Below are 16,325 nucleotides of genomic sequence, written 5' to 3'. Positions count from 1 at the left end.
GAGGTGTCCGTGAGGGCCCTAGGCCAGCGCAGGCCTGGCTTTACCTTCAGCGTGAGGTCTGCAGTGGGGAAAGACATGGGGGAGAGGCCGATGGCTCTCTGGATGTGGTGATCCCGCCGAAGGATGGGAATACTCTGTGTCAGTCCTGCCTGGAGACGGAAGAAAGAAAGTCATGGGGCACAGGCAGGGCTCAGACACAGGGCGGCTGGTCATCCAAGCACACCCTACATCGGTTTCCATGACGGAAGTCACCTCCGTACCCACACTGGCCCTCCAGTCACGTCCAAGCTGCCAGAAAGCAGACACCTGGCTCGGCAGAGACCTACCGCCTGGCTTGGAGATGGCCAGGTCCATACAGGAAAAAGTGGTTGGTGGCTGTCAATCAGCTCTTTGGGCCGTCCTAACATAGGTGGGAAAGGCAATGACTGGACCCTAGAGTGCTGGGCTCATTAGCCAATCCTAACAACTCATTCAGGATTGAAGCCCAACAGTTTTCATCCAATGACTGGCAACATTCTAGAGCACTAAAGCTCCTCCTCCAACCCTGTTGGGAACACTGTCTGGACCTCCTCCCTCAGCCAGCACACCTCCAGAGGACAGGTCAATGAGAGAAGCTATTGGCTGCTTCTCCAAGCGCTCACAGGGCTGAATCTCTCACTCTTTCTCCAGTGCACAGAACCCACCATGGCAGTCACACCTGCATTGAAGGAGCCTGGCTCCCAGGAGCCACCTCCTGCTTAACCAGAGTTAGTCACTAGGATAGTCTGTGCCCTGCGTGTGTGCGTGTGCGCACATGAATGTGCACATGCGTGAATGGCTCAGTGTTAAGAGTGCTCGCCCCGAGCTCCCTCTCTAGGGAGAGCAGTCTGCACCATAGCTAGCAGCACATCATGGAGATGGAGCTAAAGCAAGCCAAATGACCCATTCCTTAAAAGGACTGATATCATCTCAGCCAAAGGTCCCCAAACCGCAGAGCCAGCATGGGCGGGTGCACAGGCAGAGCCGGAAGAGGACGTGATGACTTACATTACTAGCCAAGACATCCTGAAGCTTGGCGACTGGATTCCCCACGGGACCAGAAACAGACCCAGGTGGCAGGCTGAAATCAGAGTCCTGGAAGAGAAAAGCGCACAGCACCTGAGCCGCGGACCAGCTCACCCACGCTGGGCCCACGTCAGTGAGCGTCCGCTATGCACTCACAGGAGAGGAGATGGCCACACACAAGAAAGGAAGGCACCTGACTTGTCTCCCCTACCCTCTGGCTGGCCTGAGTCCAGCTGTACCCACTGGTGCCACAGAGCGATCCAGTAACACCTGCCCAACCCTGCCTCTGTACTAACTTTCTTCCCAATAGCACTCAGTTCCCAGCTTCCCCTTCTCCTTTAGGAGACAACCCTAAGCGTTCACCTAAGTACAAAAGGGAAAGACTCAAAGCTCACTTTTGGACTGACTCCAAACTCGATGGGCGGCACAGGCAGCACGGAGTCCACATGAATCTCTACCCCATTAACAGGCGGGACGACGGCCCCTTGTAGCCGCTCCGCCCCTTCCGAGCCCTTTCTGTTTTTCAGAGACCGCTCATTGCCGATGGGTCCTGGTCTGTGTTCCTTGCTCTGTCCAGAGCCTTGTTCTGAGTCCTTGGTGGGAGAGCAGAGGGGTTGAGTCACACATGCTTCCAGGAAGACAAGACCAAGAAGTCCTCTTCTGCCCAGGCCCTGGCCCCCATGTAAGGGACTTCTAGGTTACCTTGTGCTCAGACTGCTTCTGAGCTTGGTCCTTGTGGCTGTCGGCCTTGGATTCCGCCAGGCCAGGCCCACTCATCTCATCTGGCTTGAGAGTACCATAAGGGGAACTGCGCTGTGAGGAGGTCGCAGACGACTCCCGAGACTCCGCGCTCAAGTCAACACCACTATCTCCCTGGCTGCTCTTAAAACCCTGCTGTGCAGAGCACAAAATGGGTTAGATCCCTGACCCCAAACTGCAAAACACGAGCATCCAAGAGGCAGCCTGTGGACGCCATCAGCTGCCTTCCTCCCCGACCATCGACATCCACTCCAAAGTCCAGACCTGCCCACGTGACAGTGGCCCATGGCACACACCCCGTGTAATGAATGAGCCAACCCTACCCAATCCTACCCAAGCTCAAGATCACTAGACCCTGCATGGATCTAAGACAAGGGCCGCTAAACTCATTTCCCTCAGAACATACAGGTGCCGGGCAAGCCAGCTCAAAGGCGGTTGTCAACTCAGCTCCTATCCAGGAATCTCCCCTTGCCTCTCTGCTCTTGTACGCACCACACAGAAACTAGAGACCAAAACTGAAGAGGGAGGGTGTCAAGCTAGGGACCACAGTAGGGTGCTTTGTGCAGGCCCAGCGTCGGGGAGTATGCTAGGGCACCAGGGCCCTGGGGTGGTGGCACTCACCTCTGAGGTGCCAGGCTCAGCACTGCTGAAGGCAGTGACAGCTGTCCTCCAAGAGTCGCTGGCGGCGCCCTGCACAGGGAGGGCTGCCAAGGAAGGGAGGGAGGCAAGAGTCAGGGTATCAACGGGGGACAGGAAGCTTGTGACTTCCTTTCCATCAGAGTGAACAGCGACTGAAAACGAGTTAACAGAACACCACTGCCCCTCCCCCCCCAACCCCTGCAGACGAAAGAGCTTTGCGAATGAATCGGACGCAAAGGCACTAATGCAAGAGCTTCTCTCAACAACCAACCTCCTCACACAGCTCTGCCTAACCGGGAGCTCACGAGATCCTCCAGCCTCTGCCTCCCGAGTGCTGAGGTTAGAGGAGTGTGCCAGGATGCTCAGCCACACTCTGGTCTGTCCCACTTCAATTCTGAGTCCAGCTATGCTGACACTCTCCTACGGCTACTTCAAGACCTTGAACGATGCAGGGAGGTAGAGCTCAACTCTGTGAGCCGCCTGCAAACCTTTCCTAGCATCCAAAGCCCACGAGCCAGAGCCCAGAAAAACACATGCACAGGATGAAGCACACAGGCCGTGGTCTGAACAACTGAGACCCTGCAGAAGCGCTGACCCCTGGAAGACTTCTGCGCTGCACTCAGTCTGGTGCGTGTGGCCTGCCCATTTGGCTATGGGTGTTTCAGGCAATGGTGGCAAGTTGGCTGCCATACACTGGCAGCAGGTAAACAAGTATCCTCCAGCAGCAGAATGTCACTGAGAAGAGCTGTTCTGCATCAGGACCAGAAGATGAGTGACAACTATAAAGACACCGATTTGTAGGAACCCGAGTCATCCATGGTAGCATTCGCTCTAGCCTGGACTCAGCCACCGTTCTGCAGGGTGGAATCTCCCAGCTCCCTTACAAATTACAGAAACTCCAGGCAACTGTATGATCTTCTGGGTGCACTGTTGTGCAGGCCCCGCTCACTGCAGGCCTTCAAGAAGAACCTGATCAATTGGAGTGGCTTTATGTTTTAAAGTAAAAGTTTACCAGAAGCACAGCTCTGAGTGGGGCATTAAAAACTAACGGAAAAGCTTTAAGGAAATAAAAATGTAAGAAGGAAGGTGGAGGAAGGTACAACCCTGTCAGTCTGAGCTTTCTCTTTCCACAGGAATCAGCAGGGGGGATTCACAGGGCTTTCTCTATGTCGGGGAAGGGGCCCCCTACTCCCTACTGACCATCTGTCAATCTTCCACTAGATAAAGAAACAGGATGCCTCCCCGGGGTGGCAGGCGTACAGAGGCTCTGCTAGTCTACTGGAGTCGTACGGAAACCAGGGATGCATCGCCCATCTGTGCCTGCCACACAAGTCAGCTCAGGTGCCACTCAGCACTGACTCTGCCTGGAGTCCTAGAAATAGGCAATGGCTCACTTAGACTGACGGCTCAAGGGTGGGGGTCTCAGAAGGCACCCCACCTCTACTGAGCCAGGCACCCACCTCACCTTGGCTGCTGCTCTCCCAGATCTCAGTGCCCAGGCTGCTGCCAGGCACGGCCACGTCTCCTTGCTCCAGACACAGGCCATTCTGCTTTTTAGCAAAGCGAGGAGGAATCCGTGAGGAAAGGCCTCGACCTTTGACCTGCAGGGGAGGAGAGCTGTTGCAGCCCAGCCGGTGGGACTGCCGGCAGGGCCTCCTAGGAAGGGCCTTGGCCCGTATTACTACTCAAATAGCTTGAGATGCCTGACACTGTCTTCAGAACCCCAGGCTCAGGGTGTACTGTCAGGATTGGCTCCAGGAGCAGGCTGAGAGAAGTGGCCAAATACAGGGTCTAGCCTCAAACACTTGCAGGAACAGGGGCCACCTAGCTAGTCTGGGGCAGTGAGGGAAGAGGAAGACTAGGGGTGCTGAGGCTGATCTCTGACCTGGCTGGTCACATTTTGACTGTTAGATCCTGGACAGGTCAGCCCCCCTGTGACTCCATTTTCTGCTGTCTGTTGCAGGACAGTTGTGACAGGTACCAGGAGACAATGCATGTCTGACAGGTATTGCTCCCTCTGCCCTCTGGCTCAGGGCGCTTACCTGAGCAGCCTGTTCTTTTTTCCTTCTCTCCTCCTCCAGCAGGCGGCGCTGCTTCTTGGTCAGGACTTCGATGAAGCCTTCGCCCACCATGGAGCCTACTTCATTCTCTTCCCCAGGGCTGGAACCACAGTTGTCAATGATAGCATCTGAACCAAAGGTCACAGAAAGAAGAAGGGGAGAGTCACCCAACAGTCACCTGATGTACTGCATGCTTGCCTCAGACGTCCACTTACCAAGGAGCAATTTCTCCAATGTCTGTGCAAATCGAGACACGGTGCCCTGCCCTTTCCCTGCCCACGTGAGCAGAGACACTGCAAGCACAACCCACTGGTGCTCAGACAGCACCCGCTGGAGATAGAGGCCTTTAAAGATGCAGACTCACATACCCAGTTCTGTTTCTTGCAAGCTCTGGCTGCCCCTTTTAAGTCGGGGAAGTCATACAGATGTCAAGGCTGCTTTGCAAGGCTGAAGCTATCATAAGACAGGAGTCTGGATTATTTTGCACCACCCTTTACTCCAACTCACTTCCATAGCCCAGGTCAAACTGCTTCCGGGCCTCTTCCTGCTCACCAGCCCTCTGGGCAGCCAAAGAAACCTCTTTCTCTGTTTTCTTACTGGTAGTTTCAGAACCGTCAGAGCTGCCATGAGTGGTCCTCTCCAAGGCATAGGGTGAATGGCTTCCAAGGCCTCCAGGCAAGGCCTCATCTGGAGACCTGCAAAGGAAGGAGGAGCGCATGAACTCTCCGTTACTCGAGGGCTAGAAAAGAGAGTAGGAGAAAACTCTGAATGCACAAGGTCCACACACAGACACAGCAGCTATCTAGTTCCAGTTCCTTCTACTGAGCCGTCATGGGTCACAAGAGCCTGCTCACAGGGCGTTCCACGTGCTGGTCCAGTTCTGTGGGCAGGGTGACGGCTGTCAGAGCACCCTCTTCCCAGCACTCTGTTCCCTCCCACTGCATGCTGCCTTTCACAGACTGCAGTGGGGAGAAGAGGGCAGGCGGAGGCACCCAAGAGAGGGCAGCCAGCCTTTCTGCACTGGGCACAGAGCAGAGAACAGCACAGGCTTTCTCAGCGGCAGGGCTCTTGAGCATTCACGATGCCTTGTCGGGGCTGGAGTTTGGTCACACAAACACTTAAAAAAAAAGAACAGACACTTTCCTGACTCAACTTCTTTGGGGTATGTACACCTGAGTTGTGAACTCTGGATTCTAAGGACAGCAGGGGTGAAACCTCTGCACCCCAGACACCTCAATCTCAATCTGAGGCACTGATTGGGAAGCAAGTTCATATTCTCCCTACAGGCAGCCTGGGCGATGAGCCAATACCCAGTGGGCCACCCTAAAGGCTTCAGTTTCTAGAAAAGCAGGCTCTGGCTGAAAGCGGCCTGCTCCCCTCTGTCCCTAGTGGCTCCAGCCATGTCCAGGCGGCAAGAGAGAAGCAGGGCCACTATGGGCAAGAGCCATCTCCACATGACCAAAGGTGAGTGATGCCTTCTGGCCAGCTCCAAGCAGTAACAAGCAGGCAGACAGCAGAGCTTGCCGGGCACCACACACAGGCAGTAGCCATCAGTGTAGAGTTGAGAATACATCCGGAGGCTGGCCTCTAGGAACACGGGCTAGAGCAGCAGTCACAAGAAGGCCTCTGGGGAGTAGGGCATGGGGAACTTTGGGTTTAGTTGATCAAGCCACAGCAACAACATCAACAATGACACACCATGGAGAAGCAGACAAGCAATGCAGGAGCAAGTGATGGAGACGCTCACACACAGCGGCCAGGGCCGCCTGGCTTGGCAGGGCGTGCATGCATGGACTTGATGCTGCTGCGAACAGGACAACGACAAAGGACCCAAGATGGTGCTGACGTGTTACCTTTTGACTTTCAGAGGCGTCCCACTCTGCTGGCTCTCGCAGCGGGGGGAAGTCTCACCCCCACCTGGCCTAACAGGCTTCTCCCCAAACCCTCCCGGCTCCAGCTTGCGGCTCTGTCTGTCAGCCAGGGGCCTCTGGCTGGAGAAGCTCCTCTTGGCCAGCTCTTTCTTTTCACCCAGACTGGCCCCAGAGAGGCCACCATCCCCTTGTGCTTCAGGTTCAGCTGCGAGGCCTTCTCGCCGCTCCCTACGCTCGCTGAAGTCGCTACTCTCGGAGGCGGTCTCCCACTCTTCATTGGCGTGATCAGAAGAATTCTGGTAGGAAAGCTCTGGGGATCTGTGACCTCCAGGACCACTCTTGTCCCCAGGACAGAGTTTGGACCGGCCTGGCCACTGGCTTGCCAGCAGATGGGACTCTTCTTCAGGTCCCCACAGGCCTAGGGACTCTCGCTCTTGACGGAGGCGCCGGAAGCGAGGGGGCTTGTCTTGACGTGGTGGCCGCCTCCGACGGAAGGGCCTGTTTTCTGCACCTTCAGAATCTGCCCCGTGGTCATCTTGGAAAAAGGACTTCTTGTCCTCCGTGCGGCTGTCCTCAAAAACCCTGCTGCCAAATGTGTCAGAGTGTCGGTAGGAGTCTGGTATGTAGTCTCTGTCAGTGGCTCGCCGTGGGCCACACGGGTCAGAGGAGCCATATTCCTGCCAGGAGCTGCCTGGGCTCCTGCTCTGCCAGTGGGGAGGTTCTTTGGCAACAAAGGTTCTGCGGCCATAGCTGCAGTTGCTCAGGCGAGGTGGGAGGGCTCTCCCGCATGTCCGGGGTCCCCGGCTGCGGGCGTCTAGACTACCCTGGTCCTCTGTGTAAGTCCTGTTGGAGCGCCATGAGTCCTTCAGGGCGCCCTCGTCCCTCTCTGTGAGCATGCCCTCGTGGCTGGGCTCTGAGCCCCGCTGCCGGCGCCTCTTGGGTAGCTCTTCGTACTCGGAGCCCTCGCTGTGGGTCTCGCTGGCAATGCGCCGTCTTGGCTTGGCTCTGGGGCAGTCTTCTGGTGGGGGGAAGTCACGCAGGCCCCTGCCTCGGTTACTGCGCTGGCCACCACTGTACATGCCACGAGACCCGAGGACGCCTGTGCCACAAAGACCACTTGTACTGCTGCTTGTAGGCCGGCTGCCCCGGAAGGTGAACTCTCTGAAACCACGGCCACGGCTACGGGCCTGGGCCCGGCCCCCAAAGGCCTGCTCCTCATCAATGAAGATCCAGTTGTTTCTCTTGGGTGGCGGAATCTCACTGGCCTCCCTTGAGGGCCTGCTCTCCCAGGTCTTGTCAGTCTTTGCTTCTTCATCCAGCTTGCTAGCCTCATGGCCAAACCCACCCCGGGCAGCAGCCTTATCCTCCAGGGCCGAGGAGGCGTTGGCTAGGGCAGGGTTGTTCTCCTCATCCTCGTCCTCTTCCGCCCTGCACGGGGGTTCTTTCTCTGTGGCCCTCTGTGAGCTCTCCTCTCCAAGGCCCTGCCTGACTCTCTCCAGGGCTTTCTCCTTTTCTTCCACCTTCAGGGCCTTGAGAACAGGTTTCTTGATGGGCCCTGACCTCCGGGTCCTGCCGGGCTGCTCCTGCTGCTGGCCGCTGGAGCTCCGGGACTCGGGTGTCCACTCGGGCTCTGGGTTTGGCTGTTTCTTGGGGCTCCCTTCCTTCTCCCAAGAGGAAACATGAAAGGAAGGCTCCTGCCGGGGCGCCTCCAGCTCGACACTGTTGGCCATGTCGGCAGCCTTTGGCTGGTGGCCAACATCCCAGCTGCCACACTCTGGCTTTTTCTCAGCCGGGACAAAGTCAGGCTCCAATGGGGAACACCTGAGGTTTGGGGTACAACCCCCAGGAGCACCCACCTCCTGAACATTTTCCTGGGGTGGAAATAAAAGCTCCTGGCCTATTCTTTGAGAAGAGATACAGCTGTCAAAGTCTGCTTGGGCCTTCTTGTCAAAAGCACTCAAGAACTCCTCCCCTCTCTCCTCAAAGAGATCGCGCTGGGCACTTATGCCCCCTGACCTTCCGGGGGAGGCACAGTAAGACCTTTCATTCCTGAAAAGGAACCAGAAAAATCAGTCAATGTGATTGGAGCTTGGTTCCTGGCCTCCATGCTGAACGGGGCTTAGTTTTGCTTTGTTTTGTTTTGTTTTAAAAAGAAAAAAAGAAGTTTTTTAAAAAGAAAAGAAAACACAAACATTTGGTCTAGCTTATGACACGTTGCTCGGTGGGCCTGGAGTCCGTGAGCGTGGAGACGTCAGTGGCGGCTCAGTGCGCCACCCTGGAGACAGAGGAGCTGGCGGTCCCCTGGAGCACTGAACAAGCTGGAGCCTGGGAGTCGTGAGCCTGGGCCTGGGGTGGCAGGGCTCTCAACCCCCTGCCTGGGAGCCCACCCACTGCCCCTTTACTCCATGCCCACCGTCCGACGACCACGGGGTTCCTCCTGTGCCTCAGTCCGGCCATCAGAGAGAGCCACTCACATCACACTCAAGCACACCCGCTCACACTCCTCCCCGCCCGCCCGGGGGCTGTGTCTCCTGGGGTTTGGCCTCTTCCTGGGGCCCTCCACTGGGACTGCGGAGTCTTCCTTCAACCGCAGAGGGAAGCTCACCTGACGTGCATGCCCATGGCCAGAGTGTCGGCAGACTTCGGGTGGGACAGTGAGTAGCCCTTGTTCTGCAGTGCCATGTAGCCCTCTGGGCTCCACACAGGAGCCGGGTCGATGGCGGTCACTTTTCGTTCTTGGAGTGAGGGCACACAGTTTTGATCTTCAGAGCGACAGCCAGTCCCACTGAGGGACTCTTGGGGCATCATGGGTTTCATCAGTCCTGAAGAAGGCAAAGGATCAACCTCTCTCATCTAACACAGAATGTGTGCCAGCAGCCGCAAGGCAGATCACAGCCTCGAAAGACGTAGCTGTCCCAAGGCCACACGGACAGCAGCTACCCCGTACACAACTGAGTCTTTGCTCTGCTCTGACCAGGAGAGCCTGCTGGCATACAGGCATACCATCTGACCCGTGTGTGGCCCCTGGAAGCCAGTGCTGGTTCCCAGAACAAGAATCCACTTGAAAGGTAATGAAAACAATAGAGGGAAGCCAGACCTCAGCCCAGCAGGGCTGGTCAGCCAGCACACCACAACACGGCACAGCTGTATGGACTGTATGAGCCAAATCCCAGCCAGCACTCAGCTTATTTAGACCCTCCTAGGAAGATTTAGACAGGGACTGGACTTCACTTCTTCGTATCCCTGCGGGAAGATGGACAAGGACACTGTACATTGTGTATTTGGAAATTCTGGCTGTTGGGGAGGGAGAGCCTGGAGTGGCCCAGATGGACCAGGACACCGTAATGTCAATCTACCAGCTGCATCGGGCTTCCCCAATCTCGCCACGTCTGCAGGTCTCGTCATCAGCATCCTCTCAGAACCAGGCATAAGACTTTCAATGCTTCTAAAATACTACCAAGTGTTAGGACGCCTGTGTCCTTTGGTACAGGGACTCCTCGGGAAGGACTCCAACAGACAAACCTTAGGAAACCTTTTGTTCCTTTGGGTTTCAAGGAGGGGTGGATTCAAATTCTGCCTCCCAGAAGAATGCAGAGGTCTTCCAGATTAACTAAGACTTGTTGTAAGGGTGGGAAGGCTCTGAGAGGAAGGCCCTGAAAGGTCGTCCTCATGTCTGAACTTAAAACCCAAAATGTCCTGAATGGGTATGAATGTAGTTTACTACAACTGACACTTTCTAGAAGAACACAGATATTAAACTTTATATTTTAATGATTAAAAAAAAGATAAAAGAAAAATGAATTAAGCACTTGCTGTAGCAAACCTGTAATCCCAGAACTGAGGAGGGAGAGGCAGGCAGATCTCTGAGTTTGAGGTCACCTTGGTCTACAGAGGGAGTTCCAGGCCAACCACACCTACACAGTGAGACACTGTCTTTTGTCTTTTTGTCTTTTTTTTTTTGGTCTTTTTTTTTTTTTCCCGGAGCTGAGGACCGAACCCAGGGCTTGCCTAGCAAGCACTCTACCGCTGAACTAAATCCTCAACCCTGACATTGTCTTTATAAACAAAGAAAAAATTTCAAAATGGGAGCTGGTAAGATGGCTGAATGGGTAAAGGAGCTTTTCCAAGCCTGAGTTTGCTTCCTGGAACCCACACAGTGGAAGGAGACCTTCTGACCACCTGACCCAAAATGAGTAAATACATATTTTTTTTTTAAAAAAGGTGAGGGAAAAAGAAAATACAGAACAAAACGATTTGAGAAGTAAATCCTACTTCAAAAATACACAGGCACTAAAATTTAAGGGGGTGGATCAGACATTTATGAAGAAACAAGAGAGCTGTGGACATGGTAGCACGGGGGCGACCTCCTTCCTACTGTTCATTTCCACACTTCCGTGCCCCCCCCTCCTGTCTCCCGCTGGGAGCAAACCCAGCCTTCTTCAGGGCTGGTGCCTTCCTGTGAAATGAACTCAAAGCAAAGTCCATATGGAAGGATCGCCTGCAACCCAGCAAGAGGCTGAGGAGAGGCTGGCACAAGCTCAGAGGTTTCAGACCAACCAACAACACAGTAAGAAACGGGGACAGAGGGAGGACAGGGACACAAGCACCTAAACAACATGAGAACAGAGGCAAACAGAGACCTTTAAAAATATTGTTCTTTGTGTCTGCCTGCATATGTATGTATGCACATCCGCACATATGCACATAAACGCTTGCCTGTTACCTGTAAAGGCCTGATCTGGAGAGGTTACCACGTGTGTGCCGGGAACGCTTAACTGCTAGACCATGTTTCAGTCCACAAAGCAAAAATCTTATTCAGGGGGCAGGAGTGGGGGACCATGGTGGAAAGCAATTTAGACAGGGTTTCTCTGTGTAGCTCTGTCTTTCCTAGAACTTACTATGTAGACCAGGCTGGCCTCAAAGTCAGAGATCCATCTGCATCTGCCTCCCACTTGCTGGGGTTAAAGGTATGCACCACGATGCCCAACATAACAATAAACCTAAAGGAACAAGTTTTGGCAATTAAAAGCTACAGACTTTCAGTCAGCATCTTCTTACACAGGGAAAGATGCAATACTAAAAACCAGGGTCTGGAAAAGTAAACAGTAAAAAGCTGGAATAAAAGGTATCAAACAAATAGTGAAGAAACCTGATTGTGCTACTTTTAGCCAAAGTAGCAAAGCCAGAAAATACAACCAATTCCTTTCTATGTGTTTCCTGATACAAGAAGCAAAATCTGACAGTTTGCTGGGTGTAATGGCCCCAGTCTGTAATTTCAGCATATGGAGGATGACCCCAAGAGGACTTCTGTGAATGTAAGGCCAGTCTGGGATACATAATGACTTCTGGACCAGCCTGAGCTAAAGTGAGAGACCATGTCTCAAAAACAAGCAAAAAAGCAGGTGTGCTGGTGAATACCTTTAATCCCAGCACTCGGGAAATACAGACAAGCTGATCTCTTGTTAGTTTGAGGTCAGCATGGTCTACACTGTGAGTTCCAGAACAGCCAGGGTTACAACACACACACCACACACACACACACACACACACACACACACACACACACACACACACACACACACACAGAGGAAGTTTATTTAATACAGACAAGCTGATCTCTTGTTAGTTTGAGGTCAGCATGGTCTACACTGTGAGTTCCAGAACAGCCAGGGTTACAACACACACCACACACACACACACACACACACACACACAGAGGAAGTTTATTTACAAAGCCACAACCGGGGCTGGGGATTTAGCTCAGTGGTAGAGCGTTTACCTAGGAAGCGCAAGGCCCTGGGTTCGGTCCCCAGCTCCGAAAAAAAGAACCAAAAAATAAATAAATAAATAAATAAATAAAGCCACAACCACACTGGATATTTATTTATTTATTTTTGGAGCTAGAGTTGAACCCAGGTCCTCATGAATATTAAAAGAATGGGCACTAAGTTAAACTCCCAATCCTGTGGCAAACAATCTTAACACCGTCAGTAACTGATCACAGGGATTTTAAAAATGAATGATCTGTATAACACAATTGGCAAACGCAATTTTACAGACTACTTCAATATGACTGGTGAGAAAGAGACTGAGACCACCTAAGAGTCTAGCCTGTGGTACCACCTGACAGTGAAACAAACAACATTGAAAACAGCACTATAAATATCCTATTGAGGGGTTGGGGGTTTAGCTCAGTGGTAGAGCCCTTGCCTAGCAAGCACAAGGTCCTGGGTTCAGTCCTCAGCTCCGAAAAGAAAGAAAAAAAAGATCCTATTGAAGTGAGGAGAGACAAGTGAGCACCCAACAGTGTTAGCTACAAAAGGAAGCACACGGTAAGACAAAAGCTTGATGAACCCCAAATATGGTTTTAGAGAAAAGCATTAGAGCCACTTTGGGCAGGAACAATCATGGCCAGAGAGACCCAAAGGCAAGGACATGGGGCCACAGCTGAGGACACACACGTTCATACTCATGCCAACATTGTTTGTTTTGGTTTGCCTTCTTTGAAGACAGTCTTAATACTTAGCCCAGGCTGGCTTCAACCTCACCATCTTTCCATCTCAGCCTCTCAAGGGCTGAAATTACAACATGTCTACCCCACACTCAGGCCCCAATAGCTTTCTGACAGGTGCAGAAGAATTGTGTCTTTATCTTTGTAAAACTCAAGACCAGTCAGACGGCCTGACAAAGGGGCCAGCCTGGACCACAGTGGGTCTAACCCTGCTGGTGATGTTCCTTCACTGTCCATTCCCTGGGCTCCCTGGGCTCACCTGAAGGATGCAGGGCTGAGGGGTAGAAGTCCACGGGTGTGCGCGTCGGGGTGATGCGCGGGTCCATGTAGGAGGGCATCATCATCCACCGTGGGTCAAAGCCCAGCATCTGGGGGTGGTGTGGGTAGAAGGTACGCTGGGGGTGAGAAGGTGGGGGGTACACCGGCTGCCAGTGTTGCATCTTGTACAGCTGCTCCTGGGGGAGAGGACAAGCAGTGAACAATAAGGGCGGGGCATGCAGGTGCTCAGGGCAGTGCCCTCCACAACAGGCACACAAATGCCCCTAAACAGAAAGCCAGAAAGAAGCATGCCCACAGCTCGCGGGCCTGTTCCTACTCTCAGGCCGAGGTCCCTCGGAGCTGGATGGAGTCATGTTGATGTCACCACACAGGCTGTGTGCACCTGTGGGAGCCCCATCAGATGAGGATTTCAGTTTGACTCAAAACCTCATAGAATCGGATGCACTTCCTACCAGGAATGCGCATGACTTCTATCTATAGCTATGCGTGTACTTTCCACATTTGCTGGCCCCAGGCTTCAGAAGAGCCTCCAGCACCTTCCCTGCTTTCTGCCCAACAGCCTGATCCCACAAGGTTATCGGCAGCCTACAGGGTTCTGTCAGACCTTGCCTCCTTGACTACTCCTCCACAATGCACTCCGCTCTCTGCTTCACAGTCCCATGGGCCCCTGGTCGACCATGGGAAACCCTGGACCTTGGACTATGATGCTCCTCTCCCCTTCATCCTCAAACTAAGTTTCCAGCATACACCTGCTCCCTCTAGAAAGAAGCTGCTACCAGACCTGACCAGATTCCCAGTGTGTGCTCCAACACACACTCCCGGCCCTTTCTCTGCTCTCACAGTAGCAGCCTCTCTAACTAAACCGTAGGAGTCGGTCAATCTGTATAGCTTGCTGGGGGCACTGTGCTCTGAGGTGTCTGAACAGACACAAACCATCGTGCTTATAAAGCAGTGAGACTCCACCCAATCAGCCATGAATCTAAAACTCAGGATTCCTGTGTTAGATCAGACTTCAAGGATAAACTCCACTGACCTGCCTAGTCCACTCTGGGAACAGAACAGCCTCGCTCCCGGCCTGCTGCTGGGGTGCAACTCTTGCAGGCTGCTGTCAGTGCTCACAGCATGTCTCTGAGGGGCGCTCAGTCACTGCGGTTCATTGATGTGAGGATTTGGGGAGCTAACTTCTCAGTCTACACAACACCCTCTGGCTAAACTGCAGTCCCTGAGGACTGGACCAGCCTGGCCCGGCTGCCCTGTAGTTCTCACACACTCTTGAGGAGAAACACACACGGCCACCCCCACCTCCCATCCCTACCAAGAGCAACTGGTGCTGTCTGGTTCGGCAGGTGTGACCGCTAACACTGCCCACTGTGCCTCCACTCCAGCCTCGAGTGACTGTGCGTACTTACATACCAACACCATGCCTCCTACGACCCCAAAGCAGAGAAACAGGGATGGGGTACAGGAAATGAAAAGAGATCCCTGGTCTCTAAGGCACACCCGCTCAGAAACAGTTTCAGATGAAAACACTGTAAGCCAGCGGCTGGGCTTCCAGCACCTACCCCATCATCTCAGTCTCCGTCAAAACGCATGGTTCCTACGGCTGCTGCTCCCTTGCATGCTGGGCACCAAACACTGAACCCAGACCTCACTCTGACGGTGAGCTACATCCCTGTCCCAATGACTACGCAACTGCTACCAGGCCGCACCAGCAGAGATCACCAGGCCCCAGGGACTGCTATGGTGGCGCCCTCCAGAGCAAAAATGCAGGCCCCTTTCAAAGTTTCACAAGCCGACACGGGCAATGCTCTAACACACTCCTAGGTGCCACTGCCAGAGCTCTCTGCTCTGCTGAGGCAAGCACCCAGTCTCTCCAGTTTACCGAAGAAGAGAGCAGACTGATGACTGACATTACCCACCTCAGCTACCCAGCGTTTGGGTGGGAGCCCTGGCTCTCCAACACGAACCCTACAAGATGGACATCCTCAATCCAAAGCTGACTTGTCCTTCTCCAGGAACCCTGAGACAGTGCAGAAGGCTACAGAGGCCTCAGAAGCACCACTGTGTTTAAAGGGGACCAGAGGGATGCTACTGAGTGACTCCCCACAAGCCGCAGCAAATGCAGCTCAGAGAGCACAGGACTCAGTGTGTAAGAGTTTGAATCACGCACGGAGCCTCTACTGATGGGAGATTTTCCAGGTACTGAGGTGTCACCTCTGGCCTCTGTAATGGCGGCCGTGATGTAAGGAAGGGTACTGCTACTTCTTTAAACTGGAAGTGATGGGGCAGGCATCTGCTCTGTGGTTAAGTCCATTAGTTTACCTGCTGCTGCTGCTGTTGCTGTTGCTGCTGCTGCTGCTGTTGTTGTTGCTGCTGCTGCTGCTGCTGTTGCTGGCGCTGGAAACGGGGAGGAAGGGACTTCTGGTACTTGCTGAACTCCTGTGCAGGGGACCCAGCCTCCCGGACTTCCTCCTCGATGCTGCTACTGCTGCTGCTGCTGCTGTTGTTGCTCTGAGCCACTGTTGGGGACGTTGCAGGTGTCTCTTCCAAGAACATGGTAGGTGCTTCTTGCACAGGGAATTCTGGGGAGCCTAGAGAAAAGGGAAGGAAAAGTCTCAGCGAGCTCACAGGAGCGCAGCCAACTGTGTGGTGAAGAGCAAGGGCTTCGGTCAACCGCCGCACACACTCCACTGGGGACCAAGTCACCGACCCAGGTGTAGTGGCCTCCACCCAGTGCTCTGTGGGCTCATGAATTTCTCACAAAGCACAGAGAGAGGGTCCTACCCCAAAAACAACAACAATAACAACAACAACAACACAGGAGCGGAGAGAGCAGCGCAAACTCAGTGACCACTTGCACATTCATCATCCGAACACAAAGGATTCAACGAACGCAGGTGGGAAGCCTGAGCCTTTCCTCAGCCCTGCTTGTTCAACGCAGTCTGAGTGCTGAGAGCAACCGTGTCTCCTCACCAGAACTTGAGGAAAGATCCAGTGAGATCCTGCACTGAATAGAGACCAACTAACAGCTTGTTCAAAACAGTTTCTGCACAGCCATGACCATAAGCACTGTGGCGGGCAGTCTCTACTCAGGCTGCAGAGAGCTGGCGTCATGAGGACACGGGCACGTCCCCGACACCGGAAGGGTACTAATAGCATAAG

At 53.7% G+C, this 16,325-nt stretch overlaps 1 protein-coding gene across 18 annotated transcripts in view; it reads right to left on the bottom strand.

Moving 5' to 3' along the window:
- The window catches only part of Prrc2b (proline-rich coiled-coil 2B), an 85,874-nt gene that overhangs the window by 13,002 nt on the left and 56,547 nt on the right, over window positions 1-16,325 (bottom strand). For 6 of the 18 annotated variants that reach the window (XM_087651321.1, XM_087651328.1, XM_087651322.1 and 3 more), the window contains exons 13-24: window positions 15,486-15,754; window positions 13,144-13,339; window positions 8,979-9,195; window positions 6,356-8,422; window positions 5,010-5,197; window positions 4,485-4,630; window positions 3,908-4,043; window positions 2,425-2,507; window positions 1,747-1,938; window positions 1,440-1,637; window positions 1,027-1,113; window positions 45-149 (exon numbers count right to left, since the gene is read on the bottom strand). In XM_087651321.1, coding sequence (XP_087507447.1) covers window positions 45-149; window positions 1,027-1,113; window positions 1,440-1,637; window positions 1,747-1,938; window positions 2,425-2,507; window positions 3,908-4,043; window positions 4,485-4,630; window positions 5,010-5,197; window positions 6,356-8,422; window positions 8,979-9,195; window positions 13,144-13,339; window positions 15,486-15,754 — 3,884 coding nt within the window. 18 annotated transcript variants of the gene reach the window in all.

The sequence above is a fragment of the Rattus norvegicus genome, chromosome 3, assembly GCF_021556685.1.
Source record: "Rattus norvegicus strain SHRSP/BbbUtx chromosome 3, alternate assembly SHRSP_T2T, whole genome shotgun sequence".
NCBI lineage: Eukaryota > Metazoa > Chordata > Mammalia > Rodentia > Muridae > Rattus > Rattus norvegicus.
Note: the sequence above shows the minus strand (reverse complement) of the source record. Positions and strands in the feature narration are given on the sequence as shown.